The sequence below is a fragment of the Ranitomeya variabilis genome, chromosome 4, assembly GCF_051348905.1.
Source record: "Ranitomeya variabilis isolate aRanVar5 chromosome 4, aRanVar5.hap1, whole genome shotgun sequence".
Lineage (NCBI taxonomy): Eukaryota > Metazoa > Chordata > Amphibia > Anura > Dendrobatidae > Ranitomeya > Ranitomeya variabilis.
Window position 1 is genome coordinate 633,374,217 of NC_135235.1, and position 15,435 is coordinate 633,389,651.

Genomic DNA, 15,435 nt, shown 5'->3' on the forward strand with positions numbered 1-15,435 from the left:
GTATCGCCTTCATTTGTCTGTAAAATGGGAAAGGTTGGATCTCAGGGTTAGGCAACTGTTTTAGCATAGCTAGCTGGTCAGAGGGACTCCAGGGATAATACTTCCTCCCTCTCAGGACTACTGTCAGCTTCATCCTCAAAAGTCAATGCTCGCACTACTGAGTCAGCTTCTTCAGTCACTACATGTGACCTTGTCTGGACAGGATTCAGTGTAATTCGCTTAGGTTTGGTGGTAGCACAGGTGTCACACAAGTATCTCTCCAGTCTGGGTTTGGCTGACCACAATGTTTACATGTGTACCTGTCTTGTCTGGGTCTCTGGTTATACAGAGGTCGGGCAGTAGCAGTCATAGTGATAGATTTTTGTGCATCAAAACAGTCATAATACACCTTACGTCCCACTGTAGTCTCTTTATTTCCGTACTGTTGTATTTCCTCTGCCACACGACACCATTTATTCACTTCTTTCTCTCTTCCCTCCTCTTTTATCCAACCTTTATTCTCTTCCCTGAAACTGTGCTATTTTTGTACATCCAAATATCCACACTCTGGCATTTTTGCCTTTTTCAATATTGGTCCCACATCCTTCACTGCTTTTTTTCCTTCTCTGTCTTTTTCAATCAGTATAGTTGTTTTGGATCCCTATTGGGCCCTTGACTGCACACAGAACAAGTTGCCCATGACTTCAACTTATTCTCCAGACAGCTCACCTTTCTGCAAATGCCCTCTCAGTGTGCCAGGACCTTGTCTACAGGCCACACTGTAGCAAGTCAGAATGAGCTTGTCAAGGTGTAGTGGGAATGCTCTCGTGGCTCGCTCACCAGGGAGAGCTATAGAGTGTAACGGGAAGGCTCTTTCAGCTCTCTCACCCGTTAGACCAGCTGACTAAAGTAGAAAGGCCTAGGTGTGATAGGCTTCTCACCTATTAGACCAGCTCCATGGACAGTGGGAAGGCACACATGGCTCTCACCCACAAAAAAACCTGCTGACTAAAGTAGGAAGGCCCATGTGTGATAGGCCTCTCAGCTACTAGATCAGTCATGCAGTTGGCTACCCCCTCTTGCTGATCCTCAACTAGCTGTACGTCAATCACGCAACTAGAAGCAGGTACCGACACACACTGACAACCAAACAATCACAAGTTCTCTAAAATAGGCACAGTTCTTTTTCTGCTGCAGCACAGGTCTGTTGCTTTAAAAGCACAAATCAAATCTCTCAGCGCATACTACACCCAGAACATAAATACAGAGAACATGCACGCAGCTTCATCGCCTCTCCTGTCATGTACTAGCAGAGTAAAGAAACGTGCAGTGTCTTTTACACAAAACAGAATGAAGCAATTCTCAGACAATTTATTCCTGAAAAGCCTTCCTCTTCCTCAAGGAACCAAGGCATTTCACTATAAGGGCAGATCACTGCACGATTTGAATAATCTGACCCTGACCGCGTCTGGCCCAACACATACAGGAACCTTTCCAATGTCATACCATATATAAAATGGCTTTCATTGTTACTCAATCTCATATGTAGATTAAAATATCTATAAAGCATCCATCCTGGACCATCTGCAATAATTGGAAAAGTAATGGCATTAGGAATAAAAAAAAAAATCCTGTAGGGCTTTATCCTGTAGGGCTCTGCCCATTGATACACTACACCCATGATACCTTTGCACCCTTCACAGAATGGAGTGTGATGATTCATTCATACGTGCTCATTCAGGGTTTTTTTTTTCCATTTTATTTCCAGCGATCTGAAATCAGCTGAAGAACAAAAATCCCTTATCTCAATCACTCCGTCTGATTCAGCTCAAAGTGAGTTGAACAGGGGCGTAACTACCGCGGTCGCAGTTGCGACGGGGCCCAGACTACTTAGGGGCCCCATGGACAGTAGTGAAGCCGGAGAATGAAATGACCCATGATTGCACCATTTGTGAGTGACCCGCGGCAGGGAGCCGTCACCGCTCTCTAATTATACTTACCTACTCCCGGCGCGGTCCCTGGAAGTCCCTGCTTCTTCCAGCGCTGCAGATTCTTCCTGCACTGAGCGGTCACATGGTCCCGCTCATTACAGAAATGAATATGCGGCTCCACCTCCCATAGAGGTGGAGCCTCATTCATTTCTGTAATGAACGGGACCATGTGACCGCTCAATACAGGAAGAAGATGCAGCGGTGGAAGAAGCAGGGACGCAGCGCCAGGAGCAGCCTGCAGGTGACTGGTGGTGAGTATACAGCGCTGCGCAGCGCTGGGCGATATTTACCTCTCCTCGTTCCGGTGCGGCTCTGTCATCAGCGTCCTCTGGCAGTGACGTTCAGGTCAGAGGGCGCGGTGACGTAGTCAGTGCGCGCCCTCTGCTGAACGTCAGTGCCGAAGACGGAGCCGCACGAGGAGCAGCCAGGTAAATATTGATAGTGCCGGGGGTCCTGAGCGAAGAGAGAGAGGTGAGGTGAGTATGTGATTTATTTTTTTTATGGCAGCAAAAGCAAAAGGGGCAAGTCGCAAGTGGCTATACGGAGCATCTTATGGGGCCATAACACTTGTGCAGCACCAGCACTATAAGGGGCAGTGGCTGTGCGGAGCATCTTATGGGGCCATAACTCTTGTGCAGCACTATAAGGGGCATTGACTGTGCGGAGCATCTTATGGGGCCATAACACTTGTGCAGCACTATAAGGGGCAGTGGCTGTGCGGAGCATCTTATGGGGCCATAACTCTTGTGCAGCACTATAAGGGGCAGTGACTGTGCGGAGCATCTTATGGGGCCATAACACTTGTGCAGCACTATAAGGGGCAGTGACTGTGCGGAGCATCTTACGGGGCCATAACACTTGTGCAGCACTATAAGGGGCAGTGGCTGTGCGGAGCATCTTATGGGGCCATAACACTTGTGCAGCACTATAAGGGGCATTGACTGTGCGGAGCATCTTATGGGGCCATAACTCTTGTGCAGTACTATGCAGTGGCTGTGCGGGCTGTGCTCTATATATCCCTGTGCGGGCTGTGCTGTATATATCCCTGTGCGGGCTGTGCTGTATATACCCCTGTGCGGGCTGTGCTGTATATACCCCTGTGCGGGCTGTGCTGTATATATCCCTGTGCAGGCTGTGCTGTATATATCCCTGTGCGGGCTGTGCTGGATATATCCCTGTGCGGGCTGTGCTGGATATACCCCTGTGCGGGCTGTGCTGTATATATCCCTGTGCGGGCTGTGCTGTATATATCCCTGTGTGGGCTGTGCTCTATATACCCCTGTGCGGGCTGTGCTCTATATATCCCTGTGCGGGCTGTGCTGGATATACCACTGTGTTGGCTGTGCTCTATATACCCCTGTGCGGGCTGTGCTGGATATACCACTGTGCGGGCTGTGCTGGATATACCACTGTGCGGGCTGTGCTGGATATACCACTGTGCGGGCTGTGCTGGCACCCAACACCATGTTGCAGTGCAGGAGATTCCTGCAACAGTCCGAGGCGTATCTAGGGGAAGGTGGGGGGGCCCCATTTGGAAGTTCGCACCGGGGCCCATGACTTTGTAGTTACGCCACTGGAGTTGAATAATGTACTTCTGTCACATACAGAGGACCACACCTAACCCCTCAATCAATCAGGGACTTATTTATTTGTTCCTTATACTTGGTTACTCATCAATCATGTCATTCAGAGGTTCTCAAACACACAAAGATTCGCACAGCCTGCCTACTGTACTTAGGATAGTAATTAGCACAACTTATGAAAACTGCAGTGCGCACTGACACTCTGAGAACAGCCGAAGCCAGCCAATTACGTAAACAAGAACACTACCTTATACAAAACACAGCCTTAGGCTGCAGTCACACTAGCAGTATTTGGTCAGTTTTTTAAATCAGTATTTGTAAGCCAAAACCAGGAGTGGAACAATTAGGCTAAGTTCACACGTTGCAGAATTGCCGCGGAAATTTCCGCGGCAATTCTGCGCCTCCTGCCGCGGGTATATCGCATGCAGAATTAGCATGCATATACCCGCAGAAAACTAGCGTTTTACAAGCATAATTAGCTTGCAGAATGCTAGCGTTTTCCAAGCGATCTGTAGCATCGCTTGGAAAACTGACTGACAGGTTGGTCACACTTGTCAAACATAGTGTTTGACAAGTGTGACCAACTTTTTACTATAGATGCAGCATCTATAGTAAAAGATCGAATGTTTAAAAATAATAAAAAAAATAAAAAACATGGTTATACTCACCTGCAGACCTCTGCAGCATCCGTTCCTATAGCTTGAGTGCAGTGAAGGGCCTGCGATGACGTCACTGTCTTGTGATTGGTCGCGTGAGTCACATGAGCGGTCACGCGACCAATCACAAGACAGTGACGTCATCACAGGTCCTGAACCACATCATCTATAGGAACGGAAGAGAGATCATGCACTGGAGAGGCGGGAACACTTCGGGGGCCATCAGAGGGTGAGTATATCACTATTTTTTATTTTAATTCTTTATTTTTTACCAATTATATGGTGCCCAGTCCGTGGAGGAGAGTCTCCTCTCCTCCACCCTGGGTACCAACCGCACATGATCTGCTTACTTCCTGCATGGTGGGCACAGCCCCGTGCGGGAAGTAAGCAGATCAATGCACTCCTATGGGTGCAGAATCGCTGCGATTCCGCAATTTTAATGAACATGCTGCGTTTTTTTCTGGAATGCGATTCCGCTCAGGAAAAAAATACAGCATGTGCACAAAAAATGCGGAATGCATTCTATTACATAGGATGCTTAATGTAAGCGTTTTTTTCGCGGTTTTATAGCGTTTTTATAGCGAAAAACCGCGAAAAAAACGCGAAAAATATGCTACGTGTGCACACAGCCTTAGAGGAAAACTATAATAGAAACATATGTACAACTTCTGTATTTATCACCCTCTCCTGGTTTTGGCTTGCAAATACTGATGTAAAATACTGACCAAATACTGCTGTGTGACAGCAGCTTTATTCAAAGTACTGCTAATCCAAGATGACCACAGCAATAAAACTGCAGACGCTGTTAAAGCTCTGCACTACACAACCAGTTAGTAATGACAGATAATACAGATAACACTTATTACTCTACTATTCAACTCTCATACAGACATAAACAGACATAAAATCACAAAAACTCACTGGTGATGTCGGTTCTTGAACCGTGTTTGCAGCCTTTTACCCAGAGATATTGAGAGATCCAGAGAGATTGCAAGTAGAAAAACAAAGGTATAAGAATAAGGCTACCTACCTTGCTGCAGCTGGAATTTGTATGTCCAATCTCTCAGGAAACTCCCACATACAGATTCTGAATAGGCTGGTTACCACGGCCCCACGTTAGGTGCCAAAACGGTCATAGCTGTTTTCGTTCTGATGCAAAGTCAGATGTGCCGGATCACTAGTGAGGCCGAATTAAGAGATTATGCACACAGATAGCAAGCGCTCGGAGAAAAGAATGCACATAGGTTGTGAGCAAATCACTTTTCTAGTTTATTCACACAAGAGGCAGTATTTTATACCATGTACAGCAATGTAACCCCTCTTACCTAGGTTATGATGACCTTTATTTACCATGTCCAGAAGATGTTTTTGCAGACTATTGACAACATTGCATATGAGATAAGAAGTATAAAATCCTATAAGGCTACAACAATATAAGAACAAATTCTAGCAAAAGAAGGAAAAACATTAACACTTCTATATAACCCGATTGAATTCATGCGTTTTGAGAGATGGTCACAATGCAAGACAAATATTGAAAAATCTGAAGCATTAAATGTCTTTCTATACCAATAAAAGTCCAACTTCCCTTTTAAATGGTCACCAAGGAGCAATATCTGTGCATTGATGTCCCCCCATCTCAAGGTTATTGTCTCTCAATGTTCATTTGTAATTCTCCCAGTTGGAGTTGGATCTTAACTCCTCGAACCGGACTGAATTTTCCCTGTATGGCAGAGTCCATGTTCTTAAGAAAACAATCTACCTAGCCTGTATACCTGCTACAATCCATCCCGGTGTACATACATCTCTTTTGGTGTTAAAATTTAAAGCTGTTTTGTTTGGCAATCAAATATCTTGTCCAAAAGGTGCTGGAGTTGTCGGTTTACCTGATTGTTGTTGATATTATCTACCATCAGCCCATGCAGCGATCCTTGATTTGTTGCATTAAGTTAATACTTTGGGTCCGCATTGAACACAATTTTTGCTTGGTAATATTTCAGCATCATACAGCATCGGGCAGACACTGAAGACTATATATACACCAAGTGCGAGAGATGTTTTGTTTGATCAGAGGGGACCATTGATGCCCATAACTGGTCACTCTAGATTTCCACTTGAAGCTTCCGCAAATTCCTTCCTGGCCAGCTCCAAAAAGATGTCTTTGCGTATACACCAAGTACCTCCATTTAGTACTCTCTTGCCCCTTTCTACTATCCTAGGTGACTGACCTCAGAGGATACGTCATAATTTTGAATACATACAACTTCAACATATTGACTCTTCACTGGACAGTCGTCGGGAATCTGTCAGCCATTTTTCCCCTTTGGAAATGTTGTGTGTCGCCACTCTATGCCCTCCGCATGCTATCTCTGGTATATAAAAATTGTTGACAGACCCAGATCTGGAAAACCTTTGTCCATTTTGCAAGGCTTGAGAAACTGTGCTCCTAAGCACATTTACCAATTATCAGTGGGATAAATGCTTTTCCCTTTCCTACAAATCGGTTATGGCCAGTAAATGACAAGATACAAGCTGTAACATTGTTTTAAGGTGGTACCGGGTCCCCAGTGTTTTGCATAAATAGTTCCCTGAGGTATCTAGTCTATGTTGGCATTGCGAGGTGTGTGGGGAGACTATGTCACATTTACAGTGGTCTTGCTCGCCTCTAGAAACATACTGGGACAAGGTAATCAGAGTTGACATGTGTATCAGCCCCTAGGACACCTGAGGATACACTGTTATACATGTTTTCTATGCCCAAACAGGTGTATATGAAAATCACTATTAAAATGCATCTACTTAAGACAGCTAAAACAATAATACCCTATTAAGTGATAAATACCCATGGATCCCCTTGACTTTTCTTTTTCTTCTCATCTTTGAAGTGTCTTGCTAATCCATATACTACATTGATTTCATGATATTTGTACCATGATTATCCCTTTTTATTCTTATGCTTTAATTCTTTCTGTAATGAAGTCCATATATCGATTTTTTTTCTGTTCTTCCTCTTCCAGACTTTGATTTTCTGTTTATTGTTATATTATGCTGTTACAAAATAAAAAAAACTTTAAATTTGAAAAAAAAGAAGAAAATGGCTACTTTCCTGTGTGAGTTTTAAGATGTGTAACAAGCTTTGTTTTCCAATGAAAACATTTTCCACATTCTGAACATTCAAATGGTTTCTCTCCTGTGTGAATTCTCTGATGTACAAGCAGACTTGATTTCGCTGTAAAACATTTCCCACATTCTGAACATGAAAATGGCTTCTCCCCCGTGTGAGTCCTCTGATGATTAACTAGTTTTGATTTAACACTGAAATATTTCCCACATTCTGAACATGCAAATGGTTTCTCCCCTGTGTGAATTCTCTGATGTGCAACCAGACCTGATTTGTCTGTAAAACATTTCTCACATTCTGAACATGAAAATGGTTTCTCCCCTCTGTGTACCATCTGATGTCTTACAAGATATGATTTGTGTGTAAAACATTTTCCACATTCCGAACATGGAAATGGCTTCTCCCCTGTGTGTACCATCTGATGTCTTACAAGATATGATTTCTTTGTAAAACTTTTCCCACATTCTGAACATGAAACTGGCTTCTCCCCTGTGTGTACCATCTGATGTCTAAAAAGACATAATCCGTATTTAAAATGTTTTCCACATTCTGAACATGAATATGGTTTCTCCCCAATGTGAGCTGTTTCATGATCAAGAGCCCTTCTGTGACTTTTGTTTTGCATATTTGTCTTTGATGAAGCAGAAACAAGGACCTGTTGAAAAGGGTCAGAGGACAGATTTTTTCTGATAACATCTTGAGGTGGATCTGGTATAATGACATGTTCTTTATAAGTATCGGGTTTCATATGAACACTATCTGTTGAAAAATCTGAGAATATCAGACGTCCCTCTGAGCTCGTGGTAAAGTCACCTGAAAGGATACAAATTATTTTATTATTTTTCAGTAACATTGCATTGGAATTATAATACTATTTATATTATTATATACTTTATAACATGTCTGTGTAAACTGAACAATAGACCACAAAGAGGGACTAAGATCACAGTGTTAGGCCACCAGGTTATGTCCTTACAAATGTTCACTACTCTATTATAGCCACTTTTCAGGTCATGATTTCCTGTGTCTGTCATGAATCTGTTCCAGTTACACATTCAGAAGAGACTCATAAAAGGGATCTGTAATCAGTTTTATTAGGAGATTTCTTCTCATAAACTCTCCGACCAGTACAAACACTATAGGACACTGTAAAGCACATTGGAGGAGATTGCTCATGTATACAAGTTATGGCTTTGGATAAAAAAAGTAAGGTTTTGTATATCTTTATTAATGCAACTAAACAGCGGATACAAGAAAAAAGAACAAGACTTCATATTCTTATATAGATCATGTAAGCCAACAGATACATTGACCGAATTTGGGAACACTGGGGGGATCTGAAAATGTCCTATTTGCAGCATTGGCCTCTGCAAACATAGTTGTTCCATCCCTGGTTCCTGTGTAAATCAGTTAGGCCAGGTTCACATTATGTTTTTGGCGTCCGTTAGACGGACTACGTTACACTGCGGCATAACGCGATGTAACGTAGTCCGTTAACGCCGCCATTTAGTCCAATGTCGGACTGCAGCGTTTCCGGGTCCGTCACTGCTAGCGCAGATAGAGCATCTGCTAGCTCTATCTGCGCTAGCACGACGACATATGGGCACTTGCATTAACAGCAGCCCGTTAACGCATGTGTTGAATGGACTGCTGTTAACGCAATGTGAACCTGGCCTTAGTCCTACACTGGCGCTTGAAAGTTTGTGCAAATTTTTCATATTTCTGCATAAAATTGACCAACAACTATATCTGATTTTCGCACTAGAAGATAAAGGGAGATGTCGATTTGTACTATCTAGCAGGTCAGTTATGTAACATTATGGAGGTCAGTCCTGCTCTAGACTCATGGATGATTATTTTCTAATTACCAGGGTAGCCGTTTACTTTATTATTAATTAGTAAAAGGTAAAACAGAAAACGATGTCTTAACCTCTTCCCGACCTATGATGTATTAGTTATATACAGGGGTTGAGTGTTTAATTAACATCATCGCTGACACCCGGCTTTCATTTCCAGGAACGATGCCTGCACCGCTTCTGGCAGTTTAACCCCCTAAATATCAATCATAGCATTTAAAATTGAGGGAGAGGGATGGAGCTCCCTCTCCCTTCAAATGGGCACCCCCGCAATGTCATTTTGAGGTCCTGATAGTTGTCGCCATGACCCGAGATCATCAAGACGACATCCGGGTCATGATGGAAACAAAAAAAAAATTATGGGTACTAATATATTACATATATACAGTATAGACCAAAAGTTTGGACACACCTTCTCATTTAAAGATTTTTCTGTATTTTCATGACTATGAAAATTGTAAATTGACACTGAAGGCATCAAAACTATGAATTAACACATTTGGAATTATATACTTAACAAAAGTGTGTGAAACAACTGAAAATATGTCTTATATTCTAGGTTCTTCAAAGTAGCCACCATATTGAATCAGGAGCCCCATATAATTGCTCCATACAGATCATGATGGGCCCCATAAGATGCTCCATATTAAAATATGCCCCATATAATGCTGCACAAAGGTTGATTATGGCCCCATAAGATGCTCCATAGAGATATTTGCCCCATATAATGCTGCACAAATGTTGATTATGGCCCCATAAGATGCCCCATATGCTGTTGCTGCAATTAAAAAAAAAAAAAGGCATACTCACCTCTAGTCGCTCAGGCCCCCAGCACTTGCAATATTCACCCGTCCTCGTTCCACTGCTGGGCGCCGCTGTGTCTTCCGCGTCCTCTGCACTGACGTTCAGGCAGAGGGCGCGCACTACCCACGTCATCGCGCCCTCTAGCCTGAGCGTCACAGCAGAGGACTCGGAAGACAGAGCCCGGCAGTGGAACGAGGACAGGTGAATATCACGCAATGCTGCTCACCCTGCCCATTATACTCACCTGCTCCTGGCGCGGTCCCTGGCAGCTTCCCTGGTGGTCTTCTCCGGGTGCTGACAGCTTCTTCCAGCATTGAGCGGTCACCGGTACCGCTCATTACAGTAATGAATATGCGGCTCAACCCCTATGGGAGTGGAGTCGCGTCCATATTAACCATTTTTGGTGACTACCGCTTGAAGCTCATCAAGAGAATGAAAAGAGTGTGCAAAGCAGTATTCAAAGCAAAAGGTGGCTACATCGAAGAACCTAGAACATAAGACATATTTTCAGTTGTTTCACACTTTTTTGTTAAGTATATAATTCCACATGTGTTAATTCATAGTTTTGATGCCTTCAGTGTGAATGTACAATTTTCATAGTCATGAAAATACAGAAAAATCTTTGAATGAGAAGGTGTGTCCAAACTTTTGGTCTGTACTTTATATACATATATTGTTTGCTATTTATAAGATGGTTAACATAGTGAGAGTGCAGTCCCTCAGTTTATCCACTGGAGGGGGCACAGTGTAGCTTGTAGCAATAGCCCTGTAGATAGTTAATTTAGGAGGGGCCAACTGTAACTAATGTCTAACTAATAAGTTAGAGAGCTTCCTGTTTTCAGTGAGAAAGAGCCTGGGAGCTGAACAGCTCAAGAGGGCCTGAGTGCCCAGATAGTCCCAAAGGGCTTAATGCTCAGGACTGCACAGTGACCACATAACGTTAAGAGGGAAGCCCAGACATTCAGGGCCAGCTGGTCAGAACTACAGCAGATCAGAAGCAGTGAGTAAGGAGTGGAGCTGCAGAAGAAGTCACAGCAGTAAAGAAGGGCAGGTCGCTCACCATGTGGCAGATCGTGGTTTGATGCCCTTAGATCTGGTGCAAAACAGCTGAAGGAAACCCGAAGTGCAGAGAGTCTGGACAGGGAGGATGCTGAGGAACCGTATGATACGGTCCGTCCCGTGCACGTGCTGTGTGACAAGGAGGAGAGTACAGGGAAAGAGGAAGAAATGTGTAATGAGGAATTTGTTGTTGATACGGTTATGAAAATAGATGTGCTGTGAGAACATGAAAAGAAAGTTCTGCCTTTGAAGTTTAAAACGGACTCTGTGTCTTTAAATGGAACAACAGCAGCAGTGGAACTTCAGCCAGCCCGAGGGAACCCTGACGGTACAGAAGGTGAAGGGCAAGGTATGATGCAGTGGGGACACTATTTTCATGGAAGGGAGATCAGGGCACGCTAACGCATATGCTCTCGGCCATGACTACAGCCCTGTCTCTGCCTCTAACATCAATATGATCATTGCACCCCTAGATGAATTAATTGAAAGGTTTAGTTTATAAAATGGGGTCACTTATGAGAGTTTCTGGCACCTTGGAGGCTCTGCCAATGTCACATGGCAGCCTCAACCCATTCCAGCAAAATCTAAACTCCACTATGGTGTTTCTTCCTTTCTGAGCTTTGTACTATGCCTCAAAAGTAGTTTTCAACCACATATAGAGTTTCTGAGTACCTCTGTACTCAGGAGAAATTGCAAAACAAATTTTGTGGCACACATTTTCTAGTATCCTTCTGAAAACGAAAAATTTGAGGGCTAAAAACATTTTTATGGGAAAAATATTTTTTTTTGCATTTTCACGATTCAAGGTAAAATTCTATGAAGCACCTGTGGGTTCAAGGTGCTCACCACAAGCCTAGATAATTTCTTTGGGGGATCTATTTTCCAAAATGAGGTTCCTTTTAGAGTGTTTCCTCTGTTTAGGCACATCAGACAAAAGACAAGACACCCGCAGAGCATTCCATCAAAGTCTGCATTTCAAAACGTCACTCCTACCTTTCTGAGCCCTGCAGTGAGCCCAAACACTAGTTTTCCCCCACAGTGGAAATAAGTGGGAAATAAGTACCATATTTTTCGCTTTATAAAAACACAAGAAAAAAAATTTCTGAGCCAAATAGTGTGCAACAAACTTATGGGGGGGATCTGCAGATGACGCACTGTTATGGTGGATCTGTGGTGACACACTTATGGGGGATCTGTGGTGACGCACTGTTATGGTGGATCTGTGGTGACGCACTGTTATGGGGGATCTATGGCGACGCAGTGTTATGGAGGATCTGTGGTGATACACGGTTATGGGGGATCTGTATTATAGTACAGTGCCAGCAGTACCATATATTGTGACTACCATCCCCCTCATCATTAGGAATACACCCATGTACTGTATACATGGATGTATTCTGAAAGATGAGGGAGGTGGTAGTCATAGTTGCAATAAACACTTTGTCCACATTACAATCCCTCCGTATTTACACCAAATATTGATACAACCCCAATCATCCATCAGAATACACCCATTGGTACAGTATATTCTGAAGGATGATGGGGGTTGTGCTTCTCTTCAATGTGGGCTCACCTCTCCCAAGGATCTCGGACTAGTGTAAATAAGAAATGCTACACTATACATTGTGCAGGGATAGATATCTGATTGGTGAAGGCAGCTCAGCAATAGCTCCCTCCACCAATCATCCATCCGTGCAGAGGAGGAAGAGGAGAATCAAGATTCCCTCCCTTCTCTGCTTTAGGTCTCCGTGTGCAGCGGAGCCCAGAATTCTGCTAGCTGCCAGCTATTTGCCGATAACTACTATAGCGCATGCGCAGATCGAGAGCTCAGTGACCAAGAGACCGAGTGTGCTGGTTCGCCGGCCATTTTCTTGAAGTCCTGTGCGGTATGCACAGGCGCTCATTAGGATATTCGTTCTCTAAACTGGAAACTCGCAGCCTGATCCTGGAAGTGCAATGGCGCCGGCCTGCACTACGCCGCCCGCATACTGCCGATGACCGCACCGACACCCCCAGCTCCAGGCCTGCTGCATTGCCCCACCGGCGACCCTGTCTCCTACAAAAAAAGCAATGAAGGACAGCATCCAATCCAGGTGAAATATCAAAATCAAATTCTTTTATTTGCCACGTGCAACGTTTCAACCACAAGGGTCTTTTTCAAGCTGTCTCCTACCAGTCTGCTCCGCAGTTCCTGCCAGCCCCTCGGTAAGAAAGATTTTTTCACTTTTTTCCCTATTTTTTTTTCACTATTCGGATTGTAAGATGCATCTTATAATCCGAAAAATACGGTATTTGATCCCTTGCTGATTTTGTAAGTTTGCCCCCCACTGACAAAGACATGAACAGTCTATAATTTTAAGGGTAGGTTAATTTTAACATTGAGAGATAGAATATCAAAAATAAAATCCAGAAAATCACATTGTATAAATTATATAAATGTATTTGCATTTTGCAGTCAGAAATAAGTATTTGATCCCCTACCAACTATTAAGAGTTCTGGGTCCTACAGACCAGTTAGATGTTCCTAATCAACTCGTTACCTGCATTAAAGACAGCCATCTTACATAGTCACCTTTATAAAAGACTCCTGTCCACAGACTCAATTAATCAGTCAGACTCTAACCTCTACAACATGGGAAAGACCAAAGAGCTTTGTAAGGATGTCAGGGACAAGATCATAGACCTGCACAAAGCTGGAATGGGCTACAAAACCATAAGTAAGGCTCTGGGTGAGAAGAAGACAACTGCTGGTGCAATAGTAAGAAAATTGAAGAAATTCAAAATGTCAATCAACATCAATCTGGGGCACCATGCAAAATCTCACCTTGTGGGGTATGATTTCAAGGCAGCTTGGACCACAGTCACCAAGGAAACCATTGGCAATGCATTACGCCGTAAAGGTTTAAAATCCTGCAGTGCCCGCAAGATCCCCATGCTCAAGAAGGCACATGTGCCGGCCCATCTGAAGTTTGCCAGTGAACACCTAGATGATTCTGTGAGTGATTTGGAGAAGGTGCTGCGGTTAGATGAGACAAAAATTGAGCTCTTTGGCATTAACTCAACTCGCCGTGTTTGGAGGAAGATAAATGCTGCCTATGACCCAAAAGAACACCATCCCCACTGTAAAATATGGAGGTGGAAACATTATGTTTTGGGGGTGTTTCTCGGCTAAGGGTACAGGACTACTTCGCCGCATCAATGAGAAAATGGGTGGAGCCATGTACCGTAAAATCCTGAGTGACAACCTCCTTCCCTCTGCAAGGACATTAAAAATGGGTTGTGGCTGGGTCTTCCAGCAAGACAATGACCCAAAACATACAGCCAAGGCAACAAAGGAGTGGCTCAAAAAGAAGCACATTAAGGTCATGGAGTGGCCAAGCCAGTATCCAGACCTTAATCCCATGAAAAATTTATGGAGGGAGTTGAACCTCGGAGTTGCCAAGCAACAGCCTCAAAATCTTAATGATTTCGAAATGACCTGCAAAGAGGAGTGGACCAAAATTCCTCCTGACATGTGCGTAAACCTCATCATCAACTACAGAAAATGTCTGACTGCTGTGCTTGGCAAATAGGGTTTTGCCAAGTATTAAGTCTTGTTTGCCAGAGGGATCAAATACGTATTTCTTACTGCAAAATGCAAATAAATTTATATAATTTATACATTGTGATTTTGTGGATTTTATTTTTGACATTCCTATCTATCAATGTTAAAATTAACCTACCCCTAAAATTATAGACTGTTCATATCTTGTAAGTGGGCAAACTTACAAAATGAGCAAGAGATCAAATACTTATTTCCCCCATGGTATGTAGTATCTGTGTACTCAAAAGAAATTGCACAACAAATGTGTATCATTTTCTCCCGTTACCTCTAACATTTTTGTGGGAAAATGTGATTTTTTTTTTAATTTCACGGTTCTATGTTATAAACTTTTGTGAAGCACCTGGGAGTTCAAAGTGTTCACCAGTGCCACACATCTAGATAAGTTCCATGAGGGGTCTAGTTTCCAAAAGGAGATCACTTGTGGGTGATTTCCACTGTTTAAGCACTTCAGGGGCTCCCCAAACGCGGCATCGTGTCAGCCATTTTTTAGTTAAAAAATTCAAATCATGCATCTTCCTTTCTGAGCCCTGCTGTGCACCCGCACAGTAGTTTTCCCCCACATATGAGGTATCAGCATACTCAGCAGAAATTTCACAACAGATTTTGGGGTCAATTTTTTCCTGTTACCCGTGTGAAAGCAAAAAGTTGGGGTTAAAGTAAAATTTTTGTGAATAAAAGTAAAATGTTAATTTTTTTCCTTCCACATTCCATGGAATCATGTGAAGCACCTGAAAGGTTAATATACTTTTTGAAAGTGGTTTTGAGGACTTTGAACGGTGCAG

At 43.3% G+C, this 15,435-nt stretch overlaps 2 protein-coding genes across 2 annotated transcripts in view; both read right to left on the reverse strand.

The window, feature by feature from the left end:
• The window catches only part of LOC143767225 (uncharacterized), a 385,097-nt gene that overhangs the window by 217,411 nt on the left and 152,251 nt on the right, over positions 1 to 15,435 (reverse strand). The gene's annotated exons all lie outside the window — the stretch shown is intronic.
• Positions 6,376 to 11,167, reverse strand: LOC143767313 (uncharacterized). The gene is made up of 2 exons (XM_077255552.1): positions 11,051 to 11,167; positions 6,376 to 8,143 (listed from the first exon to the last, which is right to left on the reverse strand). The coding sequence occupies exon 2, from the start codon at positions 8,076 to 8,078 to the stop codon at positions 7,308 to 7,310; it is 771 nt and encodes a 256-aa protein (XP_077111667.1). The 5' UTR covers positions 8,079 to 8,143; positions 11,051 to 11,167; the 3' UTR covers positions 6,376 to 7,307.

Excerpts from the sequence above, each read along its gene's own strand:
- LOC143767313 (XM_077255552.1), bottom strand. The coding sequence starts at position 8,078 with ATGAAACCCGATACTTATAAAGAACATGTCATTATACCAGATCCACCT.